This window comes from Urocitellus parryii, chromosome 3 (genome assembly GCF_045843805.1).
Source record: "Urocitellus parryii isolate mUroPar1 chromosome 3, mUroPar1.hap1, whole genome shotgun sequence".
Taxonomy (NCBI): Eukaryota; Metazoa; Chordata; class Mammalia; order Rodentia; family Sciuridae; genus Urocitellus; species Urocitellus parryii.
Window position 1 is genome coordinate 22,973,947 of NC_135533.1, and position 20,481 is coordinate 22,994,427.

Genomic DNA, 20,481 nt, shown 5'->3' on the forward strand with positions numbered 1-20,481 from the left:
ACAGAAGAGGAGAGATTTTGATTGCCTTTTTCCTTTTAAGGGCCATTCTTTCAGTCTCTAAAATCCTGTGGCTAGCTGACTTGGCAACCATCCTTCCTACATAGTTGGACTTTATAACATCCTTATAGTAACTGCTATGTTCACAAATGAGTATATCCATTCCTCAATATAAATTTATTCTGTAAATATATATTAAGTGCCTTTTATGTGCAAAACAAAAATGCCTGTGGACATAATAATATGAAGATGACTTTGGTTTGTGGATGACAGTGATGCTAATATTCAAAAGGACTACACTATTGGGGGCCAATTTCTAAGTCAATTGACCTGAGTTACTAAAAGGTTTCATTCTATGGTAACATGAAGGCACGCAAATATCAGCTAATCTGGAGTTTCTTAAATCCAGCAAAATTGTTCTTTTTTGCCCAAATACAGTTTTATCAAAACTGATTAAGGACCACATATTCATCAGAATGGGTAAAATTTTAAAAGAGTGGTAACACTAAATGTTGGTGAGCATACAGAAACTGGATGGCTTAACATTGCTGGTAGGAACAGAATGGTATAGCCACTCTGAAAAGGGTATGGCAGTTTCCTACAAAACTAAATGTGCTTACCACACAACTCAGCGATTACATTATTGGGCTTATCCCAGAGAAGTGAAAATTTATGTTCACACAAAAATATATATACAAATGTTCATAACAACTTTATTCCTAATAGCCAAAATATGAAAAGAACCCAATGACCTTCCGCGAATGAATTAAATAAACTGTGTTACCTCTATGAACTACTGATATGGGAATAACTTGGAGGCTCTTAAGTGGATATACTGAATGAAAAAAGTCAATGTGAAAAGGTTACAGAATCATATGATTTTATTTATACAACATTCTTGAAATAACACAATTATACAGATGGGGAACAGATCAATAGTCACCAAGGGTTTGCTAAGGGAAGTGGCTATGACTATAAAAGGGTAACAAGAGGGAGGCTTGTGATGGAATTGCTCCATGTCTTGACTGTGGTGGTCACACAAATCTACACAGGAAAAAAATGTAGACTCAACACAAACACACACAAAGAAGTGCATGTAAAACTATGAAATCTGAGTTAGGTTAGTGGACTGTATCAATTTCAATTTGCTTGCTTTATTAATGTATAATACTAACAAATGCTATTATTCTGGGAAACTGGATGAAGGAGATAAGGATCTCTCAGTATTGTTTCTTAAAACTTCACGGGAACCTGTATTATCTTAAAATAAAAAATATAAAAATCAAGTAGAAACAAATATGAATTTAAAAAGCATTGAAGTGGATATAGGATAGATGATGTTTAAAATCATTTATCTAAAACATCATAAACATTGTAATAATTAAACTATTGATAGAGAACACGATCTAGAAATTCTTTCTTAGGAGGCTATGCCATGTGGTATAACTATACAATCCAGCATCTATAAAGAATTTCAAAAGCAGGGCTGGGGATATAGCTCAGTTGGTAGAGTGCTTGGTCCCTGGGTTCAATCCCCAGCACCACAAAAAAAAAAAAAAAAAAAAAATCAAAAGGGAAATAAATTAATAACATTCAGAATTACTGCAGAGTTGCACTGGTTGCTCACTGTATAAGAGCTCCAGGCTAAGTGTCTAAAACCCAGTCTTCACTTTACCCAAATGCACCCATGGGACAAGGTCTATTAAGAAGAAACATCTTTTTAAAAATTTCATAATGGCAAACTTTGGACTAGCATGACCCACCTGTTAAATAACTAGCATTCTTTTTTAAAAAAATATTTTTAGCTGTAGATGGGTACAATACCTTTATTTTTTACTTATTTATATAAGGTGCTGAGAATCCAACCCAGTGCCTCACACGATAGGCAACGCTCTACCACTGAACCACAACCCCAGCCCCAGTAGCATTCTTTTAAATTTTAGAAGAATCAACATTTATTGAGTACCTGTGCCTAGCACTTACATATACTTATTTTTAAATTTCTACCTTTCACCTTTCAACACAAGAAAATCTGAACCCATATCTTAACTCTGTTGAGCTTCTTTCATGTACAATCTTCCTTAGAGGCTACAGTTACATCTCAAAGTCATTTTTAAAACAAAATGCTATCCAAAAAAGTGCAAACTAAAATACAAATTAGAAAGCTATATTGCCCTGTGTTCTGATTTGATTAGTCACAAGTGCAAACTTTAATAGTACTGTTAAGAGAACTTACCTCTCCATTAATTCTATGAGAAAGATACTGTTATAATTCCCAATTTACATATGAAGAAACTAAGGCAAAATAAGATTTAACGTATTCTGCACACTTAGGTAGCAAATGAAAAGTTTGGAATTCAAACTCATGCATTTTGAACCTAAATTACTCTTAACCACTATAACGCTCTTAGTTAATGCAATCTGGGGAACTGAAAAGATACATCTAATAGAGGCACTTAATACTTGTTAAATAATGAATATTAAGGCAACGATTCTCAACAAGAATGTAGGTACAGTCTCCCTAAACCTCAAAGAAGTTGCTCTTCTCTTCTAGGATTCTAGTATTATCCCCATTATACTATGTCACTTCCTCATTAAAAACCAAAACCATAGTAATTCATTGTAACTAACAGAATAATGGTAATATTTCCCATCCCTTGGGTTTTTAGAAGTTAAGAAATAGATTAAGAACAACTGTTGTGGTAGCTTGAACATGCACTCTAATGCCTTTATGAATCTTCTAGCTAGGATGTGAATAGCTGTTGACTACTTACTCTTTTCTCTGGTACTTCCCTAACACAAACACAAGAAATAGAACTTTAAGAAGTTATTGAGGCAAAGTGACTATTTGCTCCTAGACAGCAGACATGCTATAATCTCTTCCACCTTTAGCCACACTATAGACATTTATTTTAAACATTCTATTTTCATAGGTATCAGTTTATAAATCATCTCAAAAAATTTTATTCTTAAGAGAGAAACAAATGGATTAATGAATAGAAACTGCTGGTTCTTGCCTTCTCTGTTGCTTGCTATTTATTTCTGTTGTTCACGAAAAGTCTCACAGCTGACTGAACTCCTTCCCATCATGCTGCAATCTTGCTTTTTTCACTTCATTCTCTTGCCTCCTCCAACACTATTCAGTTTTTATATAAAAAGGTAGGCCTGTCATAGAACTTCTTCTACACATACGAAGCAATCACAGCACATTGAGCAATATCTTCAAATCTTAAATTATTCTTTGTCATTTTGATTTATAATATTTGTTATTCAAATATCCCTTTGCTGAAAAAATAGTCTCATTAGCTGAGTTTTTGTCTTTAGGGGAGCAAAGGGGCACAGGCAGATGTGATATTGAAACTACTTATCTTTACGAATGACTGAATTCTCAGACTCTTCTTCTGAAGAAACAAGCTGAACTTTTACATATTTACATATATTAATCAGAAAGTATTATAATTCATAAACCTGTGCTAGATTAAAATATTAAATCTGAATCTAATAAACATAAAATTCCTGGGAGCACTCTGATTTAAAATAGTGTCATCACATTCTTAATGTTTATGAATGGCTGCTAAGGCTTTGAAATACATTTTGAAATAAAAACTCCATCCTTTGGCTCAGTGTAATCTTTTGTTAGGAAGAATTAACTATATATGGCCTATGAACCATATATATACTAGATGGTCTCCAAAGCACTAAAAATTCTACAATCCTTAAAGGAATCACAAATATAATCAAGATCCTTATAACTACCTATTTGTAATGGTTTCTAAGACACCAGATTAGCTGACTTGTTGTGAGCTTATTTTTAAAAATAAATATATAACATAAAAACAAAAACAAAAAGTGCCAGGCCCATCCCAGCAGGACTGGTATATTAACTTTTGGGAGGATGTCATTGGTCTCCATTGAAACTAAAAAATAAAAGTGTATATATACAAAAAAAATATGTGTGTGTGTGTGTATATATATATATATATATATATATATATATATATATATATATATATATATATCATTAGCTCTCTTCATAGAAAAATGCAGATATATTCATAAATTTTTACATATAATATAATCTCTTGAAGAACATCCATAAACTCATGAACTGATGGACCCCAGGTTTTAAAAAACAAAGAGAACGCAGAAGCTCACACTTATATACTGGCTTAGGAGGCTGAGGCAGGAGGATCGAAAGTTCATGGGCAGCCTCAGCATCCAGCAAGACCCTGTGTCCATCTACAACTAAAAACATATATATATTTTTTAAATGTTCAGAATACATTATTTGGTCTTCAGTTGCTTCTGGATATTTGAGTGTCCAGAGGATCACCTTTCTCCCCAAAAAAAATCATTGAAGAAAAGACTTCGTGCTAAGGAGTGTAGGTGTAGGATACTAAACAGGAAATCTGGATTTTAAAATTGATATATTATGATAATGTCTTTTGAACTAAAAATTTGCAACCTCCCTCCTTTTAATGAACACCAAAGATGCCTACCTCTCTAGAGCCACTGGATCCCCCTCCCTATTTCTGCAAGTGAGACTACAGAACTAAGCAAAAGAAAATCTGCAAATTCCAACAGGTAAATGATTGTATCTACAAGTGTTATTTGTTACTTTTTAAAAAAAATATTTATTTTTATTTATTTATTCTGCATTGAAGTGTTTTTTTCTATAAAGTCACACGTAAGTTTGACTTAAAATCATAATTTAGGTACAAAAAAATTTTCCACCATGCCCAGAAAGTCCAAAAAGATATTTTTGGTGTTGGTACTGGGTTTTGAACCCAGGGGTACTTAACAACTGAGCCACATCTCCAGCCCCCCCTTTTTATTTTTTGAGACAGTGTCTCACTCAGTTGCAAGGCTGGCCTCAAACTTCAATCCTCCTGGCTCCCACTCCCAAATCACTAAGTTTACAGGTTGTATACCTCCACACCTGGCCCCCCCAATTTTTATTTAACCTTAAGATGCTATATTCTTGAATGATTTTCAAGGCTTCATATATGTGTGTAAAAGCTAAATATATTTTACCTCAAGTTCAGAGTACACATTAGAAATTTCATATTCGGGTTTTTACATGTTTTTAAGTAATTTGTTTTATGTGACACCAAAATATTTGTGGTTAGCATTTGATCAATTACACATCTGGTTCAAATTAATTGAGTTGACAGTTTGTTAATGAAACCATATGGCAAGGAGCTACTATGTGTAAAAAGGGAAATAACTCAAGAAACAGCATTATTCAACTCCAAAGATTATTTATAATCTCAAGCTTCTCTTTCTTTGCTTTCTAGTCTTACAGACAAGTCAATGTTTATATCTTTTTTAAAAATACTTTTTAGTTGGTGATGGACCCTTATTTTAGTTATTTTGTGTGGTGCTGAGAATTGAACCCAGGGCCTCACACAAGCTAGGCAAGCACTCTTCCACTGAGCTAAAACCCCCAACCCCAGTGTTTATATCTTAAATAAAGCAAGACACAAATTTAATGAGGACTAGAGAATATAAAAGGGAAGAGAATGAGATTGGGCTGGATTCTAAATGAGGCGGAAAGCCACTGAAGGATTTTGATCTGGAAAGCAATACTACAGTCCCTTACTAGGAAGATTAATTTTATTCTTACAAGATGGATCAGGAAAGAAAACCTGAGAATGGCAAAAAATATTATCAGTATAGTTCAGTTTAAGGTAATAAAAGCCTAAATGTGATGGTAACAGAAAGAACGGAGAAGGAAAGGGAACAAAACCAGGCAAGATGGCACATACCTGAAATCCCAGCAACTCAGGAGGATAAGGCCCTAAGTTCAAGGCCAGAGCCTCAGCAACTTGATGTGACTCCCAGCAACTTAATGAGAGCTTTTCTCAAAATAAAACATAAAAAAAATATTGGGGATGTAGCTCAGTGTTAAAGTGCCCTATTCAATCCCCAATACAAAAAGAAAAGAAAAAGAAAGAAAAGGGTACAGAGAAGAGGACAGCAGATTGGTAAAGAGCAAGGATTTTAGAACCACACTCTGCCTGGTTTCTGTCCCTTGCTTGCTACATGTCATTGGACAAAGACTTACCCTTTGCCTAGACTTCTTTACCTATAAACAACAGGGACAGAAATAGATCTAGCCCTTAATAGGTTATAAGTAAATATGAAAGTGCCTAACTAGTATTATTAAGGGAATAAAACATAAGGACTTAAAAGAGAAGCTGGATGGGAAAGGGTGTGCAAAACAAAGGGATACATATGTTTTAAAGCTCTATAATCTAAAGTACACTTTTAAAACACAGATGTCAAAGGGCAAGTTGTCAATAGTTATCACCTTGCATTGCAGCGATGTTTTTACATAGCAGAAATCAGAAAAAATCTAAATATCTATCAACTGGGTGGCTGGTAAATTATAGTACATCCATACAACATAATACTTTCAGCCATGAAGAAGAATGTGATAAATATAAATGTGCTAATGCAGAACAATTTTCCCAAAATACATTTTTACGTTTAAAAAAAAAATAGGTGCAAAAAGAATACCTAATGTTGCACTCTAATTTGTTTAAAAATAAAGGTAACACATGCATATGAATACATATATAAATTATATTTTTGGAAAGACAGACCAGAGACTCTAACAGATGACACTTCTAGGGACAAAGACTCCGAGAACAAGGGATCTCAAATGGAACACATCCCTCCTTACATACTATAAGATTTTACTATGTTTACACAATGTCTTTCAGTTTTAAAAAACAATGAAAAAATTTTAGGGTGTAAACAGATGAGTTCAATAACAGGAAGTCATATTTACATGTTTAAAAAAGCATTACCTTTATGTTTTACAAGTTGCCCATTATACAGGTAAAAGTCTAATGATACTAAGGTTTCAAAACCATTAAGGTCATTTTTAAAAAGAAGGGGAAGTGGCCTTAAAAATAGATGAGGGAAGCTGAATGCAGTAGTGCACATCTGGAATCCCAGTGGCTCAGGAGGCTAAGGCAGGAGAAGCAAGTTCAAAGCCAACCTCAACAATTTAGCAAGTCCCTAAGCATCTTAGCAAGACCCTATCTCAGAATAAAAAATAAAAATGGCTGGGGATGTTGCTCAGAGGTTAAGCACCTTTGAATTCAAAGCGTCCTAGTACCCCAAAAAGAAAAAAAAGATGAGGGAGGCCAAGTATGCAGGAGGCCAGCCTGGGCAATTTAGTAAGACCCTGTCTCAAAATAAAAATTAAAAAGAACTGTAGCTCAGTAGTAGAACACTTGCCTACCATGCATGAGGCCTTAGATTCAATTCCCAATATTAAAAAAAAAAAAGCAAAGTATACAGGCTATTAAAAATTAGGCTGCATTTCTAAATTCTAAATTAATATGTCAGTTGTTATTTTGAAAATCTGAACATATTTCCCCATGCTGTAAATAGTTAATGTTCCTGAGTCAATCCACAAAGCCTACAAAACCCATAGTAATAGCCTACAGTACTGTACTATTAGTAATAGTGTCCACCATTTTAGAACTTTATCTTCCTCAAGTTCTCAGGCAATATCAGACAAAGTAACCTCTCCCTCCTTCCTGAAACACTTTCTTCTCTTATCATCTGTGAAACCAAGGAGTTCCGGCCTTCCTCCTATCTTTAATTTAACTCTTTTGCTGCTTTTCCTTTCCTTCTCAATTTCAAGTGTTACAATTTTCTACACAATTTTTTCTAAAAAATTACCTTTGATGATCTCATCCAATCCAATGGTTTGAAATATCATTGTATGCTAATAATATCAAATTTTTACATTCAAGCCTCCACATTTCCCTTGAGTCTAAATTATATGAAAATTGCTACCCAATATCCTCTACTTGGAGGTCAAGTAGACATCACAAGCTTAACAAAACTAAAACAAAAATCTTGATTTACTCCCATAATCCTGTTCCATTCAGTCTTTTCCATCTCATACAAGAACACTATCACCCGTCTAATTGCTCACGACAAACCTTGGGAATCATCATGATTCTTCTCATTCATACCTCACAGAAAATCCTGCTAATGCTACTTTCAAAATATATTTCATATCCAACCTCTTCTCACCACATATACACTGTATCTTAATCCAAATGACCATGTCTTTTTAGAAACCCGCAACAGTCTCCTAAATGGCCTCCATGCTTCATGTTCACCATTTGCTACAATCAATTCTCCATTTAGCAGCCAGAGGGAGTTTTTAAAAATGTAAATCATATTGCATCATTCCCCTGCCTAAAATTATCCAATAGCAAACTTCATGACAAGTAACACAACAGAGGCACAGACATTGCTGAAAACAAAGCAAGGGATACAGACCACAGGATCAAGAAAGGCAAAAGAGATATCAAAGGACACAAACCTTACAATAAAGAAAGACCACACATTTCAGTTTCAGCAAACTGAACACAAATGGTATAATAAGTGCATGGTCCGAAAGAGGGATTTTGGAGGAAGTTAAAAAGGGACATGGTATATGAATGAAATTTCAAATTATGGATTTGAAAGAGAACACCTCAAATAAGCTGAAAAGAGAATAGTGAGGACACAGGACCAAGATTTGAGACTCTAATTGATAAAAATCTGGTAGAAGAACAAGAGGTAACAAAGAAGACCAAGGATATGAGGTCAGTCACATATAAAGAAAACCAGACCTGATACTGGGGAAACTAAGGGAAAGGACAAAATGAAGAGAGATAAGTCAGATGGAGATGTTAAAGCATCCACTTGATTTGACACACATAAGTTATTTGTGACTTTAGTGGGAGTCTTTCACACAAGTGATGGGAAGGGTATGACAAATGAAGACAGTAATTCTAGGCAATGCTTTCCTGAACTCGGCTACACAAGAAAGAGATCAGAGAAAAACTTAAGCAAGTTCAAATGCTATAGGAAAAATTCAATAAAAATAAAGAAGATGAACACATAGAACATGGGCTGGGGATGTGGCTCAAGTGGTAGCTCGCTCGCCTGGTGTGCGTGCAGCCCGGGTTCGATCCTCAGCACCACATACCAACAAAGATGTTGTGTCTGCCGAGAACTAAAAAATAAATATTAAAAAAAAACACATAGAACAGAAAAGTCATCATAATATAAATTTTTTGGAAAGGCAGGAGGAGAAGAAATCAAGGCAAGATAGAAGAATGGGGGGGCTGGGCTTGTGGCTCAATGGTAGAGCACTCACCTAGTATGTGTGCAGCCCTGGTTCATTCCTCAGCACCACATAAAGAGAAATAAATAAATGTATTGTATCCATATACAACTAAAAATATTTTTTGAAAAAAGATGGAAGAATGGTACAGCCATTTCTGATAATATTCAACATAAAATCACACCTTTTTTTAGTGATAGAGATGAACTCAGGGTCTCACACCCTTTAAGCACATGCTGTACCATTAAGTTATACCCTCAGTCCCTAAAATTGTACTTTAAATTTTTGGGAGGTATTTGGAAAAGCCATACAAACACTGTATGTGCTAAATTCCAAGGTAAAAAATAAAATAGATTTATATAATGTCAAATAGCCTAAGCTCCATTCTCTTGCAGGGATAACTATAAATACTGACAATTACTAACTCATCCAATTAACAATTAATAAAAGTCTGCTACAAGTCAGGTGGTATTCACAGATAGGAAGACATTACTTTTTGCCTTTAAGGAGCCCATAAATAGTAAGCACACAAGCCCAAAACCAAATAATTGTAATTCAGAGTAACTACTATGATCCTTTTTATAAACAAAACAAAATGGTGGCCAAAAATAAGGAAGAATACATGGGTTTTCTTTTTTTTCTTTTCTTTTGCAGTGACAGGAATTGAACCCAGGGCCTTGTGCATGCTAGAAAAGAGCTCTACCACTAAGCTACTCCCCCAGTTCCTAGCAGGGGCTTTAAAGTCTAGTGGACTGGGTGTGTTTCCTGATTCTGACATCTATAGATCAGCAATAAAGACTTTGAGCAAGTTAGGGAGCTTCTCTAAGTCTCAGTTTCCTCTTCATAAAAAGGTAAGAGTTATTTACCTCACAAAATAATGAGGATTAAGTAAGTTAATTTTTATGAAATACTTTAAAATAGAGCCAGAGTAACTACTCAATAAACTATTTGCACTAAAAGAGAAATGACCAAAAAAAAATGTTGTATTAATTGAAAGGACATGTGGGTAAGACTTGGAGGACAATTATGAGGATGGTACTCTAATTGCAAGTTCTTCTATATAGATGAAATATAAAATGAAAGACATAGGCCAAGTATAGTGACACACCTATTAACTCCAAGTACTTGGAAAGCTAAGACAAGAGGATCCCAAGTTTGAGGCCAACCTTGGAAACAGCCAGACCCACTCTCAATGTAAAATAAAAAGGGTGGGGGATGTAGCTCAGTGGTAAGTGCTTGTCTAGTATTGTCCTGGGCTCAATCCCCAGTATTGCAGAAAACAAAAACATAAATGATAAGGTTGGAAAGATAGAAAGGTCAAAGAAAATAGGGTAGGGATGAAAAAAATCAACAAGTTTTTTGACTAAGCTGGATAAGGGGTGAGAAAAAGGAAGGAATCTAATATGATTCCCAGGTTTCTCATTTGACTCACTAAATCTATGATATAGCCATTAAAACATTAGTCAGGATAAGAAGCACAGGAAGAACAGGTTTGACAAGAAAGATGATGAAACTGTTTTCTGGACATGCTGGATTTAAGGTACTTATCAGTCTTTTGGTGGAAATGTCTAGTAGCCATTGGCCAAGAAGCCAGAAGAGAAATCCGAGTTGGAGACACATTTGGGCATTATCAGGAAAAATAAAAGAGTAAGAAGGCAAAAATAACAAATGAAAAAGATATACTCTTGGATACAATTATGAAGGGATATGTAAAAGAAAACTAATGGGAAGTTCAAGAGATAAAAAGGTAACTAAGAAGCTAGGTGCAGTAATGCAAGCCTGTAATCCCAGCAGTTCAGGAGGCTGAGGCAGGAGGATCACAAGTTGAGTGCCTACCAATCCAGTGAGGCACTCAGCAACTTAATGTAAAATAATAATAAAAAGGGCTGGGGATGTGGCTCAGTGGTCGAGCGCCCCTGGGTTCAATCCCCAGTACCAAAAATAAATTTAATTAATGTAATTAAATTAAATTAAACCCACACAATTAACAAAAATATAACTAAGAGCTCTTTATGAGTAGGGATTTTGTCTAATTACAATGTGCTTCCAGGGTCTAGAATAAAAAGTAGTTAAAATCAAATACTAGAAAAGCTGGTTGGGATGAAGACGAAGCATCTACTGGATTTTTAACAAGAGTTCCTGAGTGGAAAGATGAAGACTTAAAGTAAGCCTATAATCTTCTCTGTTGAAGAGAAGAAATCAAAGAAATTTAAAAAAAAAAAAAATCAAAGCCTATTCTTTCTGAAAGCTTGGCTATGAAGAGAGAAGTAAAATAGGCCGGAAAAAAAAAAAAAAGGACATTCATACAGAAAACTGAGAAGAAACAAATTCCATCAATAAAATAGCAGAAAACATAAACAAGCCTCGTGAGTAAAATATTTATATATTGAACAGTTTTAGGAGAATCTCAAGCTCCTAATGTGATATTTAATTATTTATAGTATTCAGTAATTCACTAATAAAGAACTAAAAGGAAAATAAAATATTAACATGTTGATATACTATGGATGATTTCCACTGGTTTCAATTTTTCTATATTTTTCAGATTTAGTAATGAGTTTATATTCCTTTTATAACAGTGGTGATAGGAAGTGGGAGACAATAAGCTTCACCAAAATTAGTAATAGCTCAAGTGCAGAAATTACTTAAAGAGATTACTTAAAGGAAGATAGACAAGAGAAAGAAATTAGGCATATTTTAATCCCAGGGACCCAGGCTGAGGAAGGAGCATCACAAGTTTGAGGCCAACCGCAGCAACTTAATGAGATCCTAAGCAACTTTGTCAGATCATGTCTCAAAATAGAAACAAAAAAGGGACTGGGGGTATAGCTCAGAGGTAAAGCACCCCAGGGTTCAATTCCCAGGCTTCCCTTTGGGGGGAAAAAAGAAAAAGAAAAAGTAAAAAAGAAAAGAAATACAAGCAGTCGGAGCAACAGAAAGGAAATGTAAAACTTCAATCAATACAGAAATGAAATCTTTTATCAGAAATAACACAAAGGAAGCGCCGACACTGCTGAAAACAGTAAGAGACACAGACAGCAGGATTGAAAAAAGCAAGCAAAATATCAATGGACTCTGAAAACCACAAAACATCGTTGAAGAAATTAAAGAAAGCTAAATAAATGGGGAACTATCTCATGTTCATGGATTGGAAGACAACATTATCAAAATGGCAATATTTTCCAAACTGATCTAAAGATTCAATGCAATTTCAATCAGGATCCCAAATGACTTCTTTGTACAAACTGACAACATGATTCTTAAATTTATGTGGAATTGCAAAGTACCCAGAATAGCTAAAATGACGCTTTAAAAGAAGAGTAAAGGGGCTGGGATTGTGGCTCATGGTAGAGCACTGACCTAGCACTTGCAAGGTGCTGAGTTGAGCCTCAGCACCACATAAAATAAATAAATGAAATAAAGGTATTATGTCCAACTACAACTTAAAAAAAATTATATATATATATATTTTTTTTTAAAAAAAGAAGAGTAAAACAGTAAGACTGATATTTTAAAACTTACTACAAAGCAATAATAATTGAGGCAGTGTGCTACAGGCACATGAGTATACATATAGAAAATGGAATAAAATTGAGAATCCAGAAATAAGCAAATGCTTTTAAAAGTCAACTGATTTTTCACAAGGGTGGCAAGACCATTAGAAGGGAAAGAAGATCTTTTAAACAAATGTTGCTAGGACAATTAGATAGGCAGTTGAGATAACCCTTATACATCACACCAAATATAAAAGCTAATCCAAAATGGATCAAAAACATAAATGTAACAGCAAAACTATAAAACTCTTAGAGAAAAACATAAAGATGTCTTCATGACCTTGTATTTGGCAAAGGACTCTTAGATAGGACACCAAAAACATGAGCAACAAAAGAATAAAATGATATACTAGACTTCACAAAAATTAAAATCCTTTGTAAAAAGACAACCACAGAACTGTAGAAAATATTTACAAACCATATATATGATAAGGAACTTGTACCTAAATATATAAACAACAAAACAAATAACCCAATTAAAACTTGGACACAGGATCTGAATGAATATTTTTCCAAAAGGAAATCACCCACACATACAAATAACCAGCAAGTATATGAAAAAATGCTTAATATCATTAGCCACAAGAAAAACACAAATCAAAAACCACAATGAGGGTTGGGAATATAGCTTGGTGGTAGAGTGCTTGCCTCGAACGCATGAGGCCCTGGTTAGATACCTAGTACCACAAAGGGAAACCACCACAAAAGAAATCTATTAAAAACTAAAGGAAGGATTTAAAACAATGAAAGAAAAATATTAATAAAAGAAAACATATTTTTAGAAATCTGAACTCTGGTTATAGAAAGAAAAGGGCCAAGCCTCACATATATAAGAAGTGATAATAAGTAAATATCAGATATGGGAAAAAAATTGTTTAAATGGGTAGAGCACTGCCGGGAGAGAACTTTTTTTAAAAAATATTTTTATGTGGTGCTAAGGATTGAACCCAGTGCCTCAGCCACGCAAGGCAAGCACTCTACCACTGAGTTACAACCTCAGTCCCAGGAAAACATTTTTTTTTTAATCATAAAAGAATATCTTAAAAAAAAAAAAGAATATCTTGCTTCACTTCACACAATTTTGAAAATTTGAATGGAATGGACAGTTTTCTAGGATAATATAAATTATCAGAGATTCCCCCAAACATATAAATTGTTAGCAGCCAAATTATCATAGAAGTAGATATAATTATCCAACAGCTACTACTGCATTCTACAAAAAAAAACGCAAGGTCCAAATGATTGCAAAGGGACTTTAACCAAACCTTTAACTTTAATAACATTTAACCAGACAGGGAAAAAAAAACCCACACACACACACACAGAAAAAGAAAGCTCTGAAATAATTTCCATGAAAAAAAGCATAACCCAACAAAAATAAAAGAAAACTAAAAATAGCAATTTAGCTTACAAGGAGTGACATAAAATTTCTAAGTTTAGCAAAGGGAACCCAGCAGTACATTTAAAATAGTAATACACCCTGACAATGCAGTTGATTCAGAAATGCAAGGATATAGTTCAGTAACAGTAAATTCATTAGAACAATTCATTGCAAAAAAAAAGAGAGAGAGAGAAATTATACATTAATTCCCATAAATTCTGAAAAGGCACTGGAAAAATTTATTCCCATTTATTTTAAAAAAGAAAACTTTTTAAATGATAACAACTGAATACTTTAATGCATAAAATACATGTACTTCAATCCAAAGCTAGATCTAATATTAATATAAAAGCACTAAAAACATCCTACTGAAGTCAGGAAAAAGGTCTACTAGTATCTTATTTAATATATTTGAAATGTAATAGCCAAACCAATTTGACAAAGGGAAATAAATATAAAAACTGCAAAGGAAGACATAAATTATCATTATTTGATATGATATGATTACTTAACTGTCATTGTTTTTATCTAGAAAATTAATACTCAGAAATTGGTAGCCTTAAAAAAAAATTTGGTAGCCTTCCCATATTCCAACAATCATATAAAAGATAACAGAAGTAGAAACTCCACTTACAATAATAACAACAACAACAAAAAAAAAAATAACAACAACAAAAAAGGCTGAGTGTGGTACCATACACCTGTAATCCCAGTGACTTCAAAGACTTGAGGATCACTAGTTCTAGGCCATCCTCAGCAACTTGGTGAGATCCTGTTCCCCCAACTCACACACTCACAACAAATAATAATAACAATAATAACAAAAAAGATTAAGTACCAAAGAATAAATGCATAAATGTATGGAGGAAAAGTAAATGTATAAATATGTGGAGAAAAAAAGAAACATTAAATGTCATTGAGGAGACGGGTATAGTGCACAGGCCTGTACTCCTAGCATTCAGGAGGCTGAGGCAAAAGGCTCATTTGAGTCTGGGAGGGTTCCAGACCTGCCTGGGCAACCTAATAAGATGCCTCTTAAAATTAAAAACAAAAAAAGTTATTGAGGAATGCTAAAAACTTGGAGAGAAAAAAAAATGAATATATACTCTGTCCTTGAACTTGGACCTCAAAACAATATCAACTATTTCTAAATCAGTCTATAAACATAATGTGCCATCAACAATATACCCACAGAGTAACCAAGTGTAACTTGTGCCTGTGGTCCCAGCACTTGGGGAGATTATTTGAGCCCAAACAAGACGGATCCAGCCTGAGCAACCTAGTGAGATACCATCTCAAGGGAAAAAAAAAAAAAATCAGGATATGAGGGGCATGATTAGCTAATTCTAAGTTTTCCTGGAAAATAAGAAAAACTTCTAGAATTCTGAGAAGTAGATAAAAGTCCAATAGTAACCTCAAATTACATGTAGGAATAAAGTACCCCTATAGTCAAGATTTCAAATCAGTAGGAAAAAGTGAGATCATTTAATATAGGATACTGGGATAACTAGGTAGCTACCTGAAAAAAAGATTGGATTCCTATCCCAATACTTAACTTATATTTGTACGGATAATACATCTAACTTAAAAACAAAATTATCTAAGTACCAAGGGAAAAAATAAGAATATTCACTTTAATTTTTAGAAATAATATTGGAATAGGAAAAGTCTTTCTTATGATACAAAACTTTAGAAAGTAAAAAACACTGATAAATTTAACTACATTTTGGGGCAGTGTTGTGGCTCAGTGGTACAGTGCTTGCCTAGCATGCATGAGGCACTGGGTTCGGTCCTCAACACTACATAAAAATAAAATAAAGATATTGTGTGCCTCTAAAACTAAAAAATAAATATTAAAAAAATTAACTACATTTTAAATTTTCTGCTGAAAATATACACAAACAAGGTTAAAACACAAATGAAAAAACGTGTATAATATCTGCAACCTATATTAAAAACTGAGAACTAATTTCCTCAAAACATAAGAATTCCTATAAGCAACAGAAAACATTTCAGTAAAAGAAAAAAAAATGAATAAAAAACTGGGCATGGTGGCACGCTCCTGCAGTACCAGCTATTCAGGAAGCTACAGCAGAAGATCACTTGAGCCCAGGAGTTGGAGACAGCCTGGGCAACACAGCAAGACCTCATTTCAATCAAACAGTAAGTAAAATTTCCATTTAAAACGAAAAAAGAAAAATGGATAAGAAAATATAAAGAGATGTTATAAATAATGGCAAATATGGCTCTTATACTTGTTGAAAATATGTTCCATTACCAAGGGAACAAGGAAGCCACCAGCATTCTTAAAACTGACAGTGGAACATAAACTGGCACAACCTCTATGGAGGGCAATTTGATGGTATCTTATCAAAGTACACACTATATTTTGACCCAGCAATTGTACTTCTAGGAATTTATCCTAAACATAGACTCAAGACTATGTGCAAAATTCTATACATACAGGCACATTCATTGTATCACTGTCTGTCTTAGCAAGACTGTTAACATTTTAAATGCCCATCCAAACAAAGAAATCTTAGTCTTCCTATCTACGCACGCGGGCACACACACATCCATTCCGGAAAATACACAGGAAATTTATCATTGCTTGTTTCTAGGGAAGGAAGCCAATTAGCTAAGGTCAAATGTAGAAAGAAACTTGCCTCTTACCATATGCTGATTTGTACCATTTGAATTTTAGACATTACTTATGATTTTGGTATTATTTTCTCACAGCTTTACAAATTGTTATATTTTCTTCCTCTTTGCTAGTATTCCATTTCCTGTGTTTGCCATTATGTTTTTAATTGTTTTCTCAACTAATATATTTCATTTAATCAAACCCACACAGTTAAATTATAATAGCAACATGGATTCAATTAGCCCACGATTTTCTTGCTTCTGAGCTTGCTTGCTCTCTGCATACTATTCTACAAAAGCACTGTTCCCTGTTCCTTACTGGGTGCACAGAAATTTCTAATTATCCAGGACTAAGAAGCTATGAATTTCTTAGTCTACAGGGCAAATACATCAACACCACTGTATTTAATATATAAGCAGAAAGGCAAGGAGGGTGCTCAGCTTCACAAAATATTGTTTGTGCTTTCACAATGGATGCAGAGTCGACACAACTTTACACACTAAAAAACTTGACTTTATCTGCTTGTCCAGAGTTAGTGGGGCTATAGGAACTGAACCAAACTAATAGATCAAATTCACTAGTCACCAATGTCTTATATATAATGCCAATGTACTTAGAATTTTTAAATCTATATGAGTGTGACGTATTTGCATGTATAAAACTGCATTTTTTACATAAATAGCGCAAGCGTGCGCGCGCATGCGCGCGCGCGCGCGCGTGTGTGTGTGTGTGTGTGTGTGTGTGTGTTTGTGTATGTGTGAAGATATTGATATGCTATTTGAACTGGAAGGCAAAAGTAGAAGCAGGGAGATTGCTTAGAAATCTACTGTGGGAGATCTAAAATGAGGGAATTTGAGTAATGACACTTGAAATGCGAGGGAGAGGAAAATATTAGCAGGGCTGCCCAAGTTTCAGGTTTGCATAACTGGATGGACAAAGAGGGTATCACTGAAAAGGGGTAAGTACACGCCATGAAGACCATGCTGTTTTGTTTCACGGAGAGCTGGATATAGGGTAGAGATGCAAAAAAGAAGAGAAAGGGTTTCTCCAATGTGTACAAATCTTGGTAAAGAAGGATGAGTAATGTCAAATGGGACTAGAAATTAAAGGAGACAGAAAGTTACCTACAGTGATTAAAAAAAAAAAAAAAAAAAAAAAAAAAGCTATACCTCCAGGGTCGGCCATAAAATAAGCCTAGACATTCCTATTCTTCCCCACCACCCAAAATCTTTTGAAATACCTCAAAATAGAATACAAAGAAAAAGTAAGAAGGTTGAAAAATGTAGTACCTTGGAGAATAAGAATTAATATGAAAGAATTTCAAGGTGTATATTGAGATATCAGATATTTCCCCAATTTTGAGAATGAGGGAAAAACGGCCACAGGGAAGGAGAAATGAAGTATCAGTTAGGAAAAAGCAAGCAGAAAGAAGAGACTGATGACCCCACTTTCCTAATTTTCACAGTTTAGACACGTTTTATCTTTACCTCTAGACAAATAGCTGTTTTTGGCCTTGTGTGCTAAGAGAATGCAGAAATAGTTCCACACCTAAGGCCTTATCTGAAATCATGGCTTCCACTGCCCTCAGGTGGTGGCAGTGGGGAAGTGCACCAACCAGGTTCTAAGAGTCCTGATGCCCACATTAAACCCACTGTATAATAATTAATCCATGACCCAAGAAATACAAATTGCAGTGGTAGAGGGCAAGCTGGTAATAGTCCTTGCCAAGATATTTATCTTCTTCGCTACAACACTCAAAATTCAGGTTTTGTTATTAATTTGGAATAAGAAAAAAGATTACTTCTTTCTTCTTCTCCATGTTAAAGATTGCATATGTGGCAATTCTGGATGCCCCATCTGATACTAACACTTCCAGCCCAACTCCTGGTATTTTATATATTTGACTATTTACCAATGCCTCAATTTAATTTTAATGGCACAAAGAAATGGAAAAATGTACATTTCTAGAACATATCAATAACACTATCATAAACACGGGCAATTGTCTTTTGAAACGTGTGAAATTTCCTTTGTTATCTTCAAATTAATCATTAACTACACTGAAATACAAGGCACAGTAACAAACAAATAAAAAAACCATCATGTTCTCAAAACTCATCAGCAAAACAAACATATCACTGATATAATAAATTTCAACATGATTCACAAAAAAACATGGTGAATGATTAACAACATCATTCCTAACAGTTCTCTTGGTAAAAATAAGCTTGCCCGATATCACATTTGACAGTCTGTGATTATTCAATTCCATACCTTCTTACTATTATGCGGAATACTCTCTTACAAATGGATCTCTTTAAAACTGTCTACACACATGCAATAACTTGAACTGGTTTTGTTTTTTAAGACATTTCAATTCAAAGATAAGGCACTACAGGCCAGAACGCGAAATTATTGTATTGGGTACATTTTTCCAATTCTCAGTTGTTTTTATACCATAGACAAAGCAAAATTTTGTCACCAAGTATATTCTCGATTTTCGTTTTCCTCCTTTAAAATCTACACACTATTATCCGTTCTATCTCTGGGCATTTCAAAATATTAAGAATTCAACTAGTTTTCCCTAATCCCCTTGGTTCTCTTTCCCATACATTCCCTAGACAACAAGCCCCCTCCCGCCCCCACCACACATATACTCTTTTCTTCTGTTTCAGATACCCAACTCTTACACACATGGGTGGTTTTTTGTTTTGTGTGTGAGTGTGTGTGTAACAAAACCGCTCCTTGGAATGCTCTTCCGTCTCTTTTCCTTAATTAACACTCTTTTTTGACATAATATTCCACAGCTAGGCGCCAAAGTCTTTCTTTCACAAGATCAAACTGCGGAAGGGGAAGAGATTGGGAACCGAGTAAGCGAAACATTTGGGAATGTCAACGAGACAGTGATCTCTCTTTGGGAAGGAGACAGAACTCTCCGCAGAAAGCTTTCGACAGGGCAAAAAATACTTTTCTTCGTGGTGCTCCGGTTCCCTCCCTGACCTCAAAGACACCTTTGCTTTTCTTTGATTCCCATTCTCTCTGCTTTGCGTGGGGGCCTCCCTTTCCTTTTCCCAAGGAAAAGAAAGCCGGGGAGAAAAGACAAGGGAGCAGTCACCTTCCCGCGGCACCCGCAAGCTGTCACGACCCAGTCCCACGACTCACCTGGCAGGTGCGGCCGCCCGGAGAGTTGCACGAAGCGGTTGAGCTGGCCAGTCCCCCGACCCCCGCTGCCCCCACTGCCCCCGCCGGCCCCGCTACCTCCGCCGCCACCGCCGACCGCTCCTCCTCCCCTCCGGCGGTTCCTGTCCCATCCCTGGGCGGCCGACATGACCCGCTAACGACTGCCGCAGCCTGGTCCCGGCAGTCCCTGACCCGGCGGCACCAGCGGAGCCTTCTTCCTGGGCTCCTCAAGAGACCGGGGAGACAGGGAAAGGGGGAGCGCCCGGTCTCACCAGGGACCAATGACTAACGACCTTGGTGACAGAGCGCCAATGGGTAGTCGTCTTCTTGGTAGGTGGAGGGAGGCGGAGAGAGACGTGGTAACCATAGCTATGGCTAAAAAAAAAGTGTGGGGAGAGAAAGACAGAAGCAGCCACTTATCAATCGCATCCACCGCGCTGAGCAAGCCCGCGTAGCCTCGACTCCTGCGGGTCAGGCGGGCCAATCGAAGCCCGAATGAACGAGGCCACGCCTGCCGAAAGACTCCCGGAGACCGCTGTACTCCAGGAGTACATGTTTAGGACTCGGGAACTCTTGGCCA

At 35.6% G+C, this 20,481-nt stretch overlaps 1 protein-coding gene across 3 annotated transcripts in view; it reads right to left on the reverse strand.

Moving 5' to 3' along the window:
• Positions 1-20,136, reverse strand: part of Klhdc10 (kelch domain containing 10) — a 60,566-nt gene extending 40,430 nt beyond the window's left edge. For 2 of the 3 annotated variants that reach the window (XM_026392781.2, XM_026392783.2), the window contains exon 1: positions 19,884-20,136. In XM_026392781.2, coding sequence (XP_026248566.1) covers positions 19,884-20,049 — 166 coding nt within the window. In that variant the 5' untranslated portion in view covers positions 20,050-20,136. The remainder of the gene's footprint in view (positions 1-19,883) is intronic. The other variant, XM_026392782.2, reaches the window with a different exon arrangement.
• Positions 20,137-20,481: the final 345 nt, after the last annotated feature.